Source organism: Echinops telfairi, unplaced genomic scaffold, assembly GCF_000313985.2.
Source record: "Echinops telfairi isolate 266 unplaced genomic scaffold, ASM31398v2 ScPeMD7_7410;HRSCAF=8448, whole genome shotgun sequence".
In the NCBI taxonomy this organism is placed as follows: Eukaryota; Metazoa; Chordata; class Mammalia; order Afrosoricida; family Tenrecidae; genus Echinops; species Echinops telfairi.
The window spans coordinates 2,768,941-2,782,915 of record NW_022111310.1 but is presented as its reverse complement, the minus strand read 5'-3'; the positions used below and the strand labels follow the sequence as shown (position 1 = coordinate 2,782,915).

General features: G+C 57.1%; 2 protein-coding genes across 2 annotated transcripts in view; both read left to right on the top strand.

The window, feature by feature from the left end:
- Positions 1-3,952, top strand: part of TBC1D2 (TBC1 domain family member 2) — a 38,931-nt gene extending 34,979 nt beyond the window's left edge. Inside the window, exon 13 of the mRNA XM_030887401.2 lies at positions 204-3,952. Within this exon, the coding sequence (XP_030743261.1) occupies positions 204-417 (214 nt within the window). The 3' untranslated portion in view covers positions 418-3,952. The remainder of the gene's footprint in view (positions 1-203) is intronic.
- A 1,786-nt stretch (positions 3,953-5,738) lies between these two features.
- The window catches only part of CORO2A (coronin 2A), a 70,967-nt gene continuing 62,730 nt past the window's right edge, over positions 5,739-13,975 (top strand). Inside the window, exon 1 of the mRNA XM_004711078.2 lies at positions 5,739-5,783. The gene's annotated coding sequence lies outside the window, so the exon portion shown is untranslated. The remainder of the gene's footprint in view (positions 5,784-13,975) is intronic.

Below are 13,975 nucleotides of genomic sequence, written 5' to 3'. Positions count from 1 at the left end.
CCCCTCCCCATGTCTCTCTCTGACTAAGTTGGGAGCTGCCCTTCCCAGCCCTTCTGGTGGGGTGAGCTGCCCAGAGCCTCCCCTGCCTCAGCACAGAGGCCCTGGGTGGGACAGGCAGGCAGATGGGGCTGCGCTCCAGGATGCTGAGCTGGACTCTCCCCAGCTGGCTGTCTTTCCTGCCCGCCCCTCCCTCCCCCATCCAGGAAGCTGACCAGCATTGCCTTCAATGACATGAACCCCTTCCGCATGAAGCAGCTGCGGCAGCTGCGGGCTGCCCACCGGGAGCGGCTGGAGGCTGAGCTGCGGGAGCTGGAGCAGCTCAAGGCTGAGTACTTGGAGAGCCGAGCCTCCCGAGGCCAAGCAGCAGCAGCGCCCGGGGGCTGCGCCAGTGAGGAGGAGGGTGAGGGTGAGGCCTGACGTGCCGCCTCCCTCTCCAGAGCCCTGTCCACTGAAAACAGGCACAGATGAGGAGCCTAGCCCCAGGAGCCTCCTCCCAGTCACTGGAAGGTCACCTCCCCTCTGGGGGCCCTGCACTTCTATCAGGACGTTGTCTGCTGTGACACCATGGGGTGGGTCACATCCTCACAGCCACCTGCTCAGGGATGCCACCCTGCTTCCCCCAACAGAGCACTTAGCCATGTTGGCCAGCTAGTGCTGTTGTCACAGTGTCACCTGGACGATCACCAGGTGACCACTGTACTGCTTGGGAACGTGGGAAAGATACTGGCCTCTCAGTGCTGAAATGGTTCTCAGTGACCACTGTGCCCAGATGGTCTCAGGGCAGAAGTACGCCCTGTGGGCCCAAGGCATCTGTGGCTGCTGCTTGTGTGGGTGTGTCTGCAGGACCAGCCATGGCCCCCACCCGACCCCACCCCCCGCTGGTCTCTTCCCAGGGAGCTGGACCCTGTGGTTCAGGGCTGCTGGGACCACGTACGAGGCCTGACTTCCCAGCGCCCCCTTCTGTTCCAGCCTGACTGAGGGGACTCCCCAGGGGAAACCCTAAAACTCCCGCCTGCCACCAAGGGCAACTTCATGTGAGGACTGGGCCAAGTCCCTGGGCAGCTGGTCAGCTCTGGCCCCTTACTGCCCCTCACAGGCGGAGGCCAGGACTGCCACCTCCTCTCTGACAGCAGGGCAGGGAGGGCGGGGAAGAGGCAGCAGGGGCAGCTCTGCAGTCTGCAGCCAGTTCCTGATGCGTACCCCACCACCACCACACACACACCCCAGCAGTGGCCAGCACCACTGCCTGCAGGGAACCTGTTCCCCGGAGCCCAGTGTTAACACTCCTAGGTCCTCCCTTAACCCACAGAGGCCCTTCCCACCCCTGCAGGGATCAAGGTTGGCTTAGCACCCTCTGATAGGAAGGAGGTGGGAAACCACCATGGATTAGCAGAAATGCCCTCAGACCTTCTTCCTGTGCCCCGGTGGGTCCCCCGTCTCTGCAAACTGGAGGGGTCTGCACACCAGCTACCCTGTGCCCAGACACATGGAGCCGCCTCACTAAACTAGAGGCCCCTGGATGCACACCAGCAGGGCTCCCAGGAGGCACAGCGGCTGGAGAAGCCAGGACGAGAATGGCCATCACTCGACCCTGCCCCAGCCCATCCCTGCAACAGTAAACAGGGATGGGGGGCGGTTGCCTGCTTATACCCACCAATGAGCCCCGCTCCTACTCTTTCCTCGCCCCACCCCGACCCTGGGCTCCTTGGCCCCTGCTCCATCCTCTCCTCTTGCCCCTGGCCCCTTCTCCAGGAGGGGCAGGGGCTCACTGGTTAGGTGCTAGGTTGAAAGGTCAGCAGTTGAAATTCATTGAGAGTCCGCAGGAGAAATGCCTGGGGATCCACTCCTGTCAAGATTCCAGACAGCGCTGGTTCCCACCTGAGCGGGCCCTGTGGCTTTCTGAGAGAGTGACTACAGAAGAGAGGTGGCAGCCCTGTGGGGCAGTTGCTCTGACTTACCCCGCTTCCTCCCCCTTTCTCACTTTCCTTGCCCTCCCCCTTTCTTCCTGCCACTCCCCTACCCCTACCCCCAGACAGGAGGAGCTGTGCTGGAGAAGGGTGAGGAGACTCCTCCACTCCTCTGCCTGACACTGCAGGAGCCCCTCAGGAGCTTCCAGCGTCCTGGCTGGAGCCCTGTGCTCAGCCCATTCTGGGGTCCGATGACCTGATACCCCACTAGAGCTGGGACTCCCAGGACAGTGGGGATGAGCTGGGGGAGCTGCCCAGCCCTAAGTGCTCGGTGAAGCCAGGCTGGGCCGGTTCAGAAAGCAGACAGCCAGGGCTCAGCAGGTTCACTAACCTGCCCAAGGACGCACAGCGGCCAAGTTGCTGAGTGCAGTCAGATCCCAGGTAAGCACCTCTGGGAACCCTTGCTGGAGCGTAGAACAGCCTGCAGGGGGCAGGCACGGACTGGCCTTCACTTGGTGAGCAGCCCACAGGGGAGCTCCAGGCAAAGAAAACGGGAGGAGGGCCTGTGTTTGCCAGCAGTGGAATTGTGGCATCTCCCAGGAACACTGGCAGCTTTGCAGATAGCAAGGAGGACACAGCAGACTGGTGGGAAGGGCCACACCCACCCAGGGAGTCGGAGGCTGCACCTTAGAACCTGACCACCCGCCAAGCCCCTGCTTTTCCAGGAAGGTGTGGGGCCCACCCCCGGTGTCAGGTTCCTGCCCGCACCACAGCTGTCACCCCCATCCCCAGGGGCCTTTCCCCTCCTCCTCCTGGGGATCTGATCCCTCTCAGCCCCCTCTTACCCAGGGGATGGAAGGAACCACATGCTCAAAATGTCAAAATGCCCCTCCCTTTCCAGATGGAGCCCACGGGAATCTCTGCTTAGGGTGACAGCCCCAGGAATAAAGGGATGTGTCACAGGGAGTGGGGGTAGCACTTGGGGATGCTACCCCTCAGTGAGATGTGCACACCCCATGGATCTGTGACCCCAGTCATGGGTCAGTCGTCTCCAGTTTCCCAAAGGCCCGATACAGCCCCACCCCCTTGTCATTCCTGAGAATTGGTACCCAAAGGGGCGGGGCTTTGGAGCCCACGGGTGGTTGCAGGTGGGGTGAAGCCTTGCTGGGAGAAAAGGTAGTGATGCTGTAGGCTTCAGGTAAGGAGGGAGGCCATTGTGGGTGGGTGCCACAGAGCTGATCTAAAGGACCCCCAGAAGGAAGGAGCAGTCGGCAGTAAGGACCAATAAAAAGCTGCAGATGCCCCTGCTGGGTGGCTTCCTAGTGCAGGATCTCAGCAGGTTATCCCTGTGCTGGTCTGGGCTTTTTTGCTTGTGTGGGAGGAGCGGGGAACTGCTCTGAAGCTGTGTCCATGTATGCTGGTTGGGGGCTAGTACAGTGCCCCTGCCTTCCCTGCACACACTCTAAGCAACCCCATGAACGATCCTGGATGTGTGGAACACAAAGCCTTCCCTTCTAACCCCTCCGTCCATATGCACATGCCCCCCAGAAAACAGCCTTTCCATAGAGTCCTAGCCACCAAGCACATGTCACACTCCAAAAACCCCAAAACCACTGCCAGCAAGTCAATTCCAACTCAAGTGGCCCTTCCAGGATTTCTGAGACAATCTTTCCAAAGGCAAACTGCCTATCTGTGAGGGGTTCTGCTACCACTCGGGCCTAGTAACTCGTGTCTGTAATCCACAGTGCCACTGGGAGAGGTGCAAATAACAGGGTACATCCACAGGGCATCTGGGGAGGGCGTCTGGGGCCGGCCCCACAAGGTTAACAATGCTGGCAGAAGAGAATTCTTGGCAGAGGGGACTGGTGAGGGCGTAGAGGTAGTTGTGTGAGTGGGGTGAGCAACACATGGGGGTGCATTAGAGAGGCTGCCCCAAACCCTAGATGCCGTTAAGATACTCAGGTGGTATAGAACACACACAAACACCCCACCCCCCCAGGGGGACAGACAATAGGAATGTGGGTGAAGGGAGATAGCGCATAGTGTAAGATTGAAAATAATTTTTCAAGGGGTCACAAGGGTGGGAGGGGAAAAAGCTGATACCAAGGACTCAAGCAGAAAATAGTTTTGAAAATGATGGTGGCAATGTATGTACAAATGTGCTTGATACAATGGATGGATGGTGACAACAGCTGTAAGCCCCCAATAAAATCATTTATTTTAAAAACAATGATCATCAGGTGGACTCGCCTCAGGTTAGTGTCTGCCCTCTGCCCCAGGAGTGATTCCAAATAAAAGGTTGAACCATGAGTGTAGGCAGTTCCTGAAACTGCTTTTGCCCCTATGCTTTTTAAGTACCCGAGTCCCACCTTTCATTGGGGCCCACAGCATGTGCTCTGCCTGTCTGATGGGCAGTCCATCCGAAGAACCCTGTGAGGGGCTGGCCTTTGCATTGTAGGCAGTGGCTCTGTGGACAGGACCACAGAGAGAATCAAGAATCTCCCAAGTACTTAGCCCCTCTGTGCCTCAGTTTTCTTAACTGTAAAGTAGGAATCGTGGGAAGAATGCAGTAAAGGATTGGTAGGGTTGGATGAAGTAATACAGGTAAACTAGTGCTCAGTAAAGAGTCCGAGTGGGGTAGTGGTTACATGTTGGGCTGCTGACCACAACGTCTATAGTTCGAAACCACTATCTCCTCGAGAGAGAGGCAGGCCTCTATTCCCATAGTTACAGTCAACAAAAGGTATGACCGACGCCTGTGCTCTTGTAAGGACTGCAGCCTTGCGAACCTGCTGGGCGGTTCTCCATGTAGTACAGCGGTGGTGCGTCGGTTTGGGAACGAGGCTGCCTGGGGTTGAATGACTAGCTGTGGATCTTCATGGAGCGACTTCACCTTTGGATGCTTCCGCCTCCTGGTGTGTAAAGGTGGCAACAGGCTTGTGGGAAAGTGAGGCAATGCATAACAGGTACTCCCAACGGTGCCTGGCACATCGTAAGCGCTTAGTAAGTGATCTCCCCGCCATCACGTCAATTCTGACGCATAGCGACCTGGTGGCAGAGTAGCACCGCCCCTGCGGGATTGTGTGACTACTCTTGCCGGAGTAGAAAGCTTCTTTCTCCCACCGAGGACCTAGTGGTTTCGAACTGCGGACCTTACTGTTCGCAGCCCCACGTGTAACCTGGGCCACCTGACCAGCAGGGTTTCCAATTGCCTCCTACTGTCTAAGGCCCTGGGGAACCCAAAGCCAGCGACTCTGGGCGGCAGCACCCCTCTTGACTACCCAGGGTAGCGGGGGTGGGGGGTGGGGGTGGGGGGACGCCCGGGGGTTAGTCCTAGAGGATCACAGGCCTCGCTTGCCACGCTGAGAGTTCCGGCTTAGAGAGCGCTCCTCTCCACCAGGACCATTTTATCTGATCTTCCAACCACCCTACCGTCTCCTTTTCCCCAAAGAGGAAACAGGCTCCGGGAGGTGGAGACCCCCACTCCTTGCCGCGCACACCCGCGGGACCAGGAGCCCCGCGGTCCGGCAGGGCCCCCAGCCAGCCTGCTCTCCGCAGCCGGGCGGCGCGCCCCGATTCCTGCGGCGAGTGCGCGCCTGCTCTGAGAGCGTGTGCGCGCCCCGGGCCTAGCCCCGGGCCCCGCGCGCCGCGGGGAGAGGGAGGAGGGCTGGCCGGCGGGAGGGGGGGCGCGGAACTTAGGTCCGGACCCCGCCCCGCCCGTCGGCCCCGCCCGCCCGCTGCGGGGCGGGGGAGGGTGTTGGGGAGGAGGAGGCAGAGGCGCTGGGCGCGGGGACTCGCCAGGAGGCGAGGAGCGCGGAGCCAGAGCCAGACGCCGCCGCCGCAGCCGCCGCTGCCACCTGCGCGGCTCTCAGCAAGGTAGGGCGGCCCCGCCGCGGACCGCGCCTTCGTGGCCTGAGCGATGGGGGCGTCGGGCGGGCGGGACTTGAGGGCTGCGCCTCCCCAGCAGCAGGGCCCGGGAGGGATGCTGGGGGTGGGGGGAACCCGGGATCGTAGCGCCGCGGGGGCCTGGCGGGGCGCGAAGCACCCCAGCTCCCAATCCCTTCACATGACCTTGCACAAAACACTGCCACCCCCGACCTGTTTCTCCCCCTCGGGAAAGCGCGCGCAGTGGTGGCCAGTTCCTCTGCGGCCCGTGAGCAGCGGCTACCCCCAGGTCTGGCCTCCAGACAGCCGGGCCCCGGTGGGCACTGTCGGGACCGCCCACTCCTCCCGCAGGGAGGGCCGCTCGCCCTGGGCGCGGCCAGCCGACCCGATAGGCCCTGTTGTGGACCCAGAGCCCTGCAGTACCCTAGCGGGCCCTTCAGTACCTATGGCTGGGTGACCTGCGGACCTCAGCGTCACGATCGGAAGCAGTAGGTAGCTGGGCAGAGCCAGACCCCACGTTCCCTGTCCACCTGGGCATGCAGGTAGGGCGGTCAGAGCCTTTCCGCCAAGACTGGCGTTACCTTCTAGGGCTAAGCTGGAGGGGGTTGGGCGTGCGGCCACGCACCGGGTGGACCGCACCCCGGGTATCCCCACCACTAGGACTTAGGGGAGGGTGTTGAATGGCCCTCCCCGTTCCGCATGTCAGTCGGGTGCTGGCGCCCAGCCCTGGATCCAGCTTTGGCTCCTGGCCACATGTGGACCACAGAGTGGAGGCAGGGCCAAGAGACCTGTATCAACGTGGGTTGGGGCTTGGGACAGAGCACGTGTCTGAGGGAGTGTGGCCTCATGGCATCTGTCCCAGAGCCTCGGGAACATCCCCTCTGGAAGGTCCTGCGGGTCTGTGGTTCAGCCCGCCCTCTGAAGGGAGCTCTCCAGCTCAGAAGACCATTCGCTGCCTGGAATCTATGTTCCAGTCATTACCCCTTGGTGGCCCTGCCCTGGTGGTGGGCAGTGATAGTGGGCCTTAATCTGCATGCCTCCTGACTGAGCTGCCCCAGGCTGACACTGCCTTCTGGTTCTATCTAAGGAAGTGGCTCAGGGGGGCCAGCTCTGACTACTTGACCCACCCCTTCTTAGTCGGGTTGAAGAGGAGGACGCAGAGCCCCCTCAAGGCCCTGCCCTGCCCACAATCCTCATCCCCTGGCCAACGCCCACCCACCACTTGCCCGCCTCATCCCCCCCGCCGGCCCCGCCCTGATTGAGAGAACGCTTCTGGGAATCCATTCTGGGCCTTCTGGTCACCCTTTTCCTTCTCGTGAACTCACCAGAGCTTCTTATAGCGAAAGCTTCCTGGGATGGGGAACCGTCTGCACAGGTGATGAGCTCAGCATCATCAGGAGTATGTGAGCAAAGGCTAGATAAGCCCCTATGAGGGTGACCAACCTTTAACTCCCAGTCACTGGGATTCAGGGACAAAAGCCGAGTGAGCATGACCTTGCCCTCCAGCCCTGGGTGCTCCGAACCTGGGGCTGCACCACAAATGAGTGTTATTACAACCTCGTAAAAGCAGACTAAGTATACATGCTGTCCCTCCAACACAGCTCCGACGCACAGGCCTAAGTGCTACCTGTCTCCCATCATCCCCACGCATGTGTCTTCCTGACCTTGTGTGTGTTCCTGCCCAGCCAGTCCAAACCATGCTAGTCTGATGTAGGCCCTGGCAGATGCGAGTTATTCAAAAGTCATCCCATGCTGGTAATGTAAAAAGGCACCCACCGTGTGTGGCATCATGGGACGTCTCTGCTGAAAGGGGTCTTAAGAAATCCTCTCACTCAAGGGCCTCATTCTACAGATAGGCGTCCCCTGCCCCGAGAAGTCATACAGCAAGCCAGCTTCCGAGTCCACGCATTCTGATTCCGAGACTGGAGTTGTGCTGGCTTTTGAAAAAACAAACAGGCAAAAAAAAACCCACATGGCCCACAGCAAATGAAACCAAAACTCACTGCCACCAAACCAGTGCCGAGTCATAGAATGGCGATAGAGGACAGGGTGGAACTGCCAGGTTGAGCTTCCGAGGACTAACTCTTTAAAGGAGTAGAAAGCCCCATCTGCCTCCTCAAGAGCGGCTGGTGATTTCAAACTGCTGACCTTGCAGACCACGCGGCCCAACACATAACCACTACACCACGCGGGGTCCTGCAGCAAACGAAAAGGCCGTGGGTTTTTTCCTATACAATTAACAAAAATCTTTCAACATGAATTCAAATCACCACGCTCACGAATGATGCCCAAGCTTCCATCGCCTGAGTCTGGAAGCTCTGTGGACCCGAGGAAAGGCTTCTCTGCGGCCAGCCTCCCCGCTCTCTGCACCGCTTTCTTTGCCTGTCGGAAATGCGAGGGGATAGAATTGGCGGTGGCTGGGTTTATTTCAGCTCTGACAGCCGGTGTTGTAAAGTTGGCACCTTTCTGTAACTGAAGCCTTGTCGTGGAAAGCCTGCGGACCACGGGAAGAGGAAAATCAAAGCAGTGACCAGCCAGTGCCACCCGCTCCCTCTTTTTTTTAATCAATTTATTGGGGCTCATAAAATTCATCACAATACATAGATCAATTGTGTAAAGCACATCTATACATTTGTTGCCCTCATCGTTCCCAAAATTCGATTGCCTCTTGGGTTCCCGGAATCAGCTCATTTTCCTTTTTCCCCCCCTCCCCCTCCCTTCCTCTGCTCCCCTCCCCGATGCACCCTTGATAATTTATAAATTATTATTATATCTTATATTACACTGCCCGGCGTCTCCCTTCACCTACCCCTCTGTTGCCCATCCCCCAGAGAGGAGGATATATGTAGCGCCCTGTGATCAATTCCCCCTTTCTACACCCCCCTTCCCTCCTGGTATCGCCACTGTCACCCCTGGTCCTGAGAGGTTCATCTGTCCTAGATTCTCTGCGTTTCCAATTCCCATCTGTACCGCTGTGCATCATCTGGTCTAGCCAGATCCCCAAGGCAGAATTGGGGTCCTGGTAGTTGCGGGGAGGAAGCGTTTAAGAACTAGAGGAAGGTTGTGAGTTTCATTATTGTTATACTGAACCCTAAGTGACTCATCTCCCCACTACCCCTCTGCAAGGTATGTCCAGTTGTCTAGAGATGGGCATTGGGTCCCCATCACGCGCCACCCTCATGGACGAGGATATGATTTTTTCTCCCCGCCTTTGGTGTTTGAAGCCTGGTCCCTTTGGCCCTTCATGATCACACATGTTGGTTGCTCCCTCTTCTTTGAATGGCTTCTGTAGAGGCAGGCGGTTAGCTGAAAGACGGACACTTCAAACCCACCAGCCACGCTGTAGGAGAGAGACGTGGCAGTCTGGGTCCCCAAAGATTACCTCTTGGAAGCCCTATGGGACAGTGTGACTCTGTCCTCAGGAGTTGCTGTGAACCAGACTATATGGTTGGTGGTGGTTTTTGAAAGCTTCGTTCCTGGGAAGGGATTTCACCTCCAACATATGTCCAGATGGCTAGGAGGTGGCCTGTTTCATAGCTGGGTGTGTTTTTGTTTCTGCATCTTCTCTACCACATCTCAGAGGACAGAGATCTTTCAGGAGGATCAGGAAATGATTCAACGATAACCTTTTCTCTTATTTCTTGAACCTTTTTTTGTGAGTTGGGTGGAAGTCTGCCGCGCAGGTCTGTTTTCTGTCAAAGATTCGTACACATTTTGTTTCATCTCAGTGGTTGCCATGCTCACAACTGTCTCGTCGCTGAACTCACTTCCTCCCTGCGTCTCCTGTTTCCGGTCCTCCTTCCCTAATCCTTCTGGACTTTGCTGCTGGGCGCAGGGTGCCCTTTTGATCAGAAATGGCTGATTAGCCTAAGGTGTGCACACCTCCCCAGTAGCCTACAGTTAGTACCTCTAATAGGCCTGCTAATTGAAAAGTGAGTCATGGGGGGCTGTGGGGGTGGGGGTGGGGTGTTCATTTCCCAACCTGAAGGGTGGCTACCTGACCAGGAAGCCTGGCCTTTGTTAGGGTACTGAACTTCGTCTCCCACTCTAAGGACCCTGTATGGTCTTCAGTGCATGCCTTTCTTCTCTCTGAAGGGCAGGAGCGGGCGGCATCACGTCTGAGGGCCGACTCTGATTTGCGGCCGCCGTGAGAAAGATTAAAGCATCTGAAATGGCCGATAGCCAACTATTTCTCACTTACCGAAAAACGGTCTTTTCACTCGGTTCCGTCTAAGTGGCCAAGAGGTAATTAAAGAACACCGTAATTGAGAGGTGAGCAAGGCGCTGTGGGCACTGAGAAGGTGTGATTATAAGCTTGGGGAGGATGAGGGAGAGAAGCCTGTGACCCTTACCTTGAAAAATTAATAATAATAATAGCTAATATTTATTGGGTACTTCAGGAGCCCTACGGAGCCCTGGTGGCTATACATGGGGTGCTAAGTGCAAGGTCAGCAGTTCGAAACCACCTTGGGACAAAGACGGGGTTTTCCACTCCCCTAAAAAGTTCCAGTCTTAGAAACCCACGGGGCATTTCTGCCTGCCCCATAGGGTTACTAAGAGTCCACATCAACTAGATGGCCGTGAGAGAAGGGTCCCAGTGGCCTGTCCGCCGAGAGCTGGGCTGCTAGCCCAAGGCTGGCAGTTTGAACTTGCTCGTGGACTCCTTTCTGCGGAGGGGAGCGGTCTGGGATGTGGTCCCGTCAGCCAGTCTAGGACACGATGGGGCGCTTCTCCTGTATGGGGTTGCTGTGACGGGAACAGACTCGACCCCACGGGACCTGGGTGCTTTGGCCTTTTCGTCTAAGGCAGCGGTTCTCAGCCTTCCAGGCCGCGACCCTTTCATACCGTTCCTCGTGTGGTGGGGACCCAGCCATAACATTATGTTCGTTGCTACTTCATCGCTGTCATTTTGCTGCTGTTACTGTGAAAGAGGCCGAGACCCACAAGTTGAGAAGCGCTGGTCTAAGGAAACAAACGTGCAGAGAGTCTAACGACTGGCCCCGTGCCACACAGCGGGGCTGGGACTCTTAGCGCAGGGCAGCAGGGAGCCAGGAGAGCTTTGAAGCAAGGCAGGGGACTTGGCCAGAAGGCATCGCTATTTGCTCTGTGATAAATATTTGAGGAAATTTGCTCTGTGATAAATATTTGAGGAAAATCAAGACTTTAGGAGTGACTTGTTATCTTTTCCTTTCCTCAGTCCAGGTAATTCGTATAAAGTCTTTGGCGCAGTGTTGACTTTCGGTCTGCCCCCTGCGAGTATCCCATTTCACAGGGAGACGCTCTAAGATCCAGGGCGGCCATGTGCATTCAAACCAGTGTCGTCTGGTTCCAGTGGCCGGGGTGTTCATGACCAGGAGGGGGCCTTAACCCCCACAGCCAGGGGCCAACACCCTGCAATGGCCTGGGGAATCTCTACCGAGAGCCCATTCACTGAGTAGCCCCCCCACCTGGAATGCCAGGCAGGGCTCTATTGAGATCCCCCACCCCAAGCCTCCCCACTCCACCACTATTTCACAGAGAGAAACGGCAGGGCCTGGGGAGGCGTCTCTCAGCCAGTGAGCTGCTGCTACTTGAAGTCCCGTGTTCCAATAGGGAGAAATCGGGACCAAAAACACCCGCTGGGCAGATGGGACAGCTGCTTCCAGCCTGGCTCAGAGCCTGGATCTTGCAGGGCCTGGGAGGTAGCATGACCTGCCCACAGGGAATGCTGGGAAGGCCTGTTTTCTCTGCGCCCGAGGGTCTCAGCCCTCCTGCTAGCCCTGAGTGGAGATGGACAGGTGTTGGAGAGAGTGCCTGGGGCTTTGCCAACCCTGGGCCTCCCCAAGGACTTGTCCCCTAGACCCTGGCTGCGCATTCATTTCAGACTCTGGTGCCAGCAAGGAGCCCTGGAGACATAGTGGTTACGCATTGAGCTGCTAACCATGAGGTCAGCAGTTAGAAACCACCAGCTGCTCCACGGAAGAAAGATGAAGCTAAGCTATAGGGTGGACAGGAGTCAGAATTGACGCCAATGATGAGTTTGGGCTTGGTTTTTTTGGGGGGGTTCTATTTACCTGGTGTCAGCAACTCCCATAGCCTCAGCTCAGCTCCTGGGTGGCTTTGGGCCAGGATCTTTCCCTGCCCACCCCCCACCCCAAAGTGCCATCACAATGACCCCAGCTGCAGGGTGCAGTCAGAGGTGCGGGGGTAAGTCTTACAGAGGGCGTGGCATGAGGGGTGTACCCAATGAAAGGCCCCCTGTAGGTAGGTATTCCCCAGGCCACCCCAGGGTGTTGGCCTGGGCTGGGGAATTGAGTCCACCTCAGCCAGAGCCCCCCTCCTGCACCCTCCACCTCCACCCCCGGCCAAGCGGGTCCGGCCAGTGCACGAGGAAACGGAAATGAACCCCAGGCACAGTGTGGAGTCCAGGATTGCAAGCAGCAGGCCACACGGCGGGCTGGAAGAATCCACACATCCCAGGAAGGGCAGCCTGGTCCGAAGCCTGGCCCAGCCACTGGTGTGCTGTGTAGGCAAGTCTTGTCCCTTTTCCGTGCCCAAGGGTCCTCATCCGTCCGCAACCTGAGAGAGCTTTTCTGTCCTGTCCTCATAATGGTCAGTAACGTAGTGCCCACCCATGTGACTCAGGACCGTGGGGACAGATGAGTCAGAGGGCCAGCCTCCCGGGAGGGCTCACAGCCCCCGGGGGAGAGAGCTCAGAGGAGGGCCGCCTAGTCCAGTGTGGAGGTGAGGGGGCTGCAGGGTCCAGGAAGGCTTCTTGGAGATGCTGCCACCTGTGCTGGGTCATTGCTGGGAATAGCAGTCTCTCAGAGGACAGAGGGGGTGTTAAGAAGTCATGCCCCCCCCATGGAACCTCAATTTCTCCCCCTATAAACTGGGAGTAATAAATACCCGTGCTGCCTAATTTATAGAGGTGTTGTGAGGTCCAAAGCCTTTGTTGTTGCAGACCAACGGGTTCAGTCCGGCTCGTGTGGACCCTTAAAACCCAACGCCCTGCCATCGAGCCAATGCTGACTCACAGTGACCCTGTAGGACAGAGCAGAACTGACCCTCTTGAGGAAGTGGAAAACCTCATTTTTCTCCCAAGCAGCAGTTGGTGGTTTCGAACTGCTGGCCTTGTGGTGAGCAGGCCAGTGCACCGTCTGCTAAGTCACCACAGCTCCTGTGGATCCTATAGGAGAGCACTGCCCCATAGGGTTTCCAAGGCAGTCGTCGCTAAGGGGGAAAATTGCCAGCACTGCTCTTTTTCAGAGCAGCTGGTGGGCTTGAACCACTAAAGGTTGGGTTAGCAGCCAAGCGCTTTAACCATTGTGCCCTCAGGACTCCTTTAAATAACTGAAAAATGCCCCTTTAAATAACTGCAAAAATGACTTCTCAAGCCACCTGGGAGCTAGGCAAACACCAGGCCAGTGTCTGGGCCCACAGAACTCCTGGCCCGTTTAAAAGGCCTGAAATCAAGCCCAACAAGGAGCCCTGTCCTCCAGGGACAGTTAGTGCCGTTAGTTAGCCTCACAGCGTGGCTTGAAGGGCTCACGAGTATCTCCATGCCAGGGTGTGGCACTGCCCAGAGGGTCCCGGGAGGGACAGGGGCATCACCAAACAGCCAGAGGCCCAGGGGTGTTCATTCTCCTTCCTTCCGTTCAGGTTGTGCCATCTCCCGTGTCCTAGTTGCCCTGCCCCTCACCTCCTCCTCCTCACTAGAGTAATTCTTGAGCCTTTGGTCTCCTATGGATGATTTTTTTTGAAGCTTACTACTCATGGGTAATACGTTTTATTTTATGAGCCAATCTGTTATTTAGCTAAAAGATGATCTCAAGGGATAATTCTGGTCTAAGATTTGAACCCCATTTCAGGGTGGCCTTCTCGGGGAGTCCTCTGGACTTTACCTGTAAGGAAAGTCTGGGTTTTTTAAGAATTTGAATCTTGTTCCATGTGTCGCTCCTGTTCTATAAGGGTCCGCCCGTCCATCGTGGCCCTGCTGGTAATGGTAGCCAGGCACCATTTGGCTCCTCTGGTCTCGGAGATGAGGCCGTGGTTCCTGGTCACCATGAACCTGTGGATGACGTTCTTTCCTGAGGTTTTTCGTTGCTTCTTGCTCTTTTGTTCTGGACAGCATTTTGAAATTCTCCTATGCCACAAGCATATTAGTTCTGGAGACTGCCTGAGCGCTACATTGTATCGTTGTA